We start from the raw sequence: 827 nt of genomic DNA on the forward strand, positions 1-827 counted from the left end.
GGTTCCAACGGTCAGCCTTTGGTTAGTATTTGAACACTTAGCCATTTGTCCTACTCAGGGACTCCACAGGGGTAGGGCTATACAGAAAAATTCATCAAGTTGAACACTTATAATTTGTATATTTTATATGTACAACATTTATAAGTTACATTTCAAAAAGTTAACATCGTTTAATAAGACCAAATGAATTCTTTTCCCCTTTTTAATTTTCTCCTTTTATTCTAAACTTCAAAACAGACAGACAGTACATAAAGGACAGAGAAGCAGTAGAGAAGCTGCAGGAACCACTGCTCGATGTGCTACAGAAGCTGTGTAAGATCCATCAGCCTGAAAATCCTCAACACTTTGCCTGTCTCCTGGGTCGTCTGACTGAACTGAGGACGTTCAACCATCACCATGCAGAAATGCTGATGTCATGGAGAGTGAACGACCACAAGTTTACCCCGCTTCTCTGTGAAATCTGGGATGTGCAGTGATGAGGGTGTGGGGGAGGGAGCGAGCCCTTTATTTCCCTCCTAATAGAAATCTGATGTATAACTTTCCTTCATTTCATTTGTAACTGGTTCCACACACAAGAATTTTTTTTTTTTTTTTACTTTTTATTGTGATTTGGGTGAAAGTTTACAGAGCAAGTTAGTTTTCCATTCAACAATTTATACATATTTTGTTCTGGGACATTGGTTGCAATTCCTACAATGTAATAGCACTCTTCCCACTTCCTTCCTGTGCTCACCTTTTCATTTATCCTTCTTTCCTGTCCCTTTCTGCCTTCTGAACTTTGTTTTTGGGCAGATGCTGCCCTTTTGGTCTCATATGGTTGGCTGTTC

The 827-nt window shown here is 39.5% G+C and overlaps 1 protein-coding gene across 1 annotated transcript in view; it reads left to right on the forward strand.

Annotated features, from left to right (window-relative positions):
• Positions 1–476, forward strand: part of NR1H4 (nuclear receptor subfamily 1 group H member 4) — an 89,801-nt gene extending 89,325 nt beyond the window's left edge. Inside the window, exon 9 of the mRNA XM_007947203.2 lies at positions 238–476. Coding sequence (XP_007945394.1) covers positions 238–476 — 239 coding nt within the window. The remainder of the gene's footprint in view (positions 1–237) is intronic.
• The last annotated feature ends 351 nt before the right edge of the window (positions 477–827 follow it).

Source organism: Orycteropus afer, unplaced genomic scaffold, assembly GCF_000298275.1.
Source record: "Orycteropus afer afer isolate SDZICR_OR568_19922 unplaced genomic scaffold, OryAfe1.0 scaffold00177, whole genome shotgun sequence".
Classification (NCBI taxonomy): Eukaryota; Metazoa; Chordata; class Mammalia; order Tubulidentata; family Orycteropodidae; genus Orycteropus; species Orycteropus afer.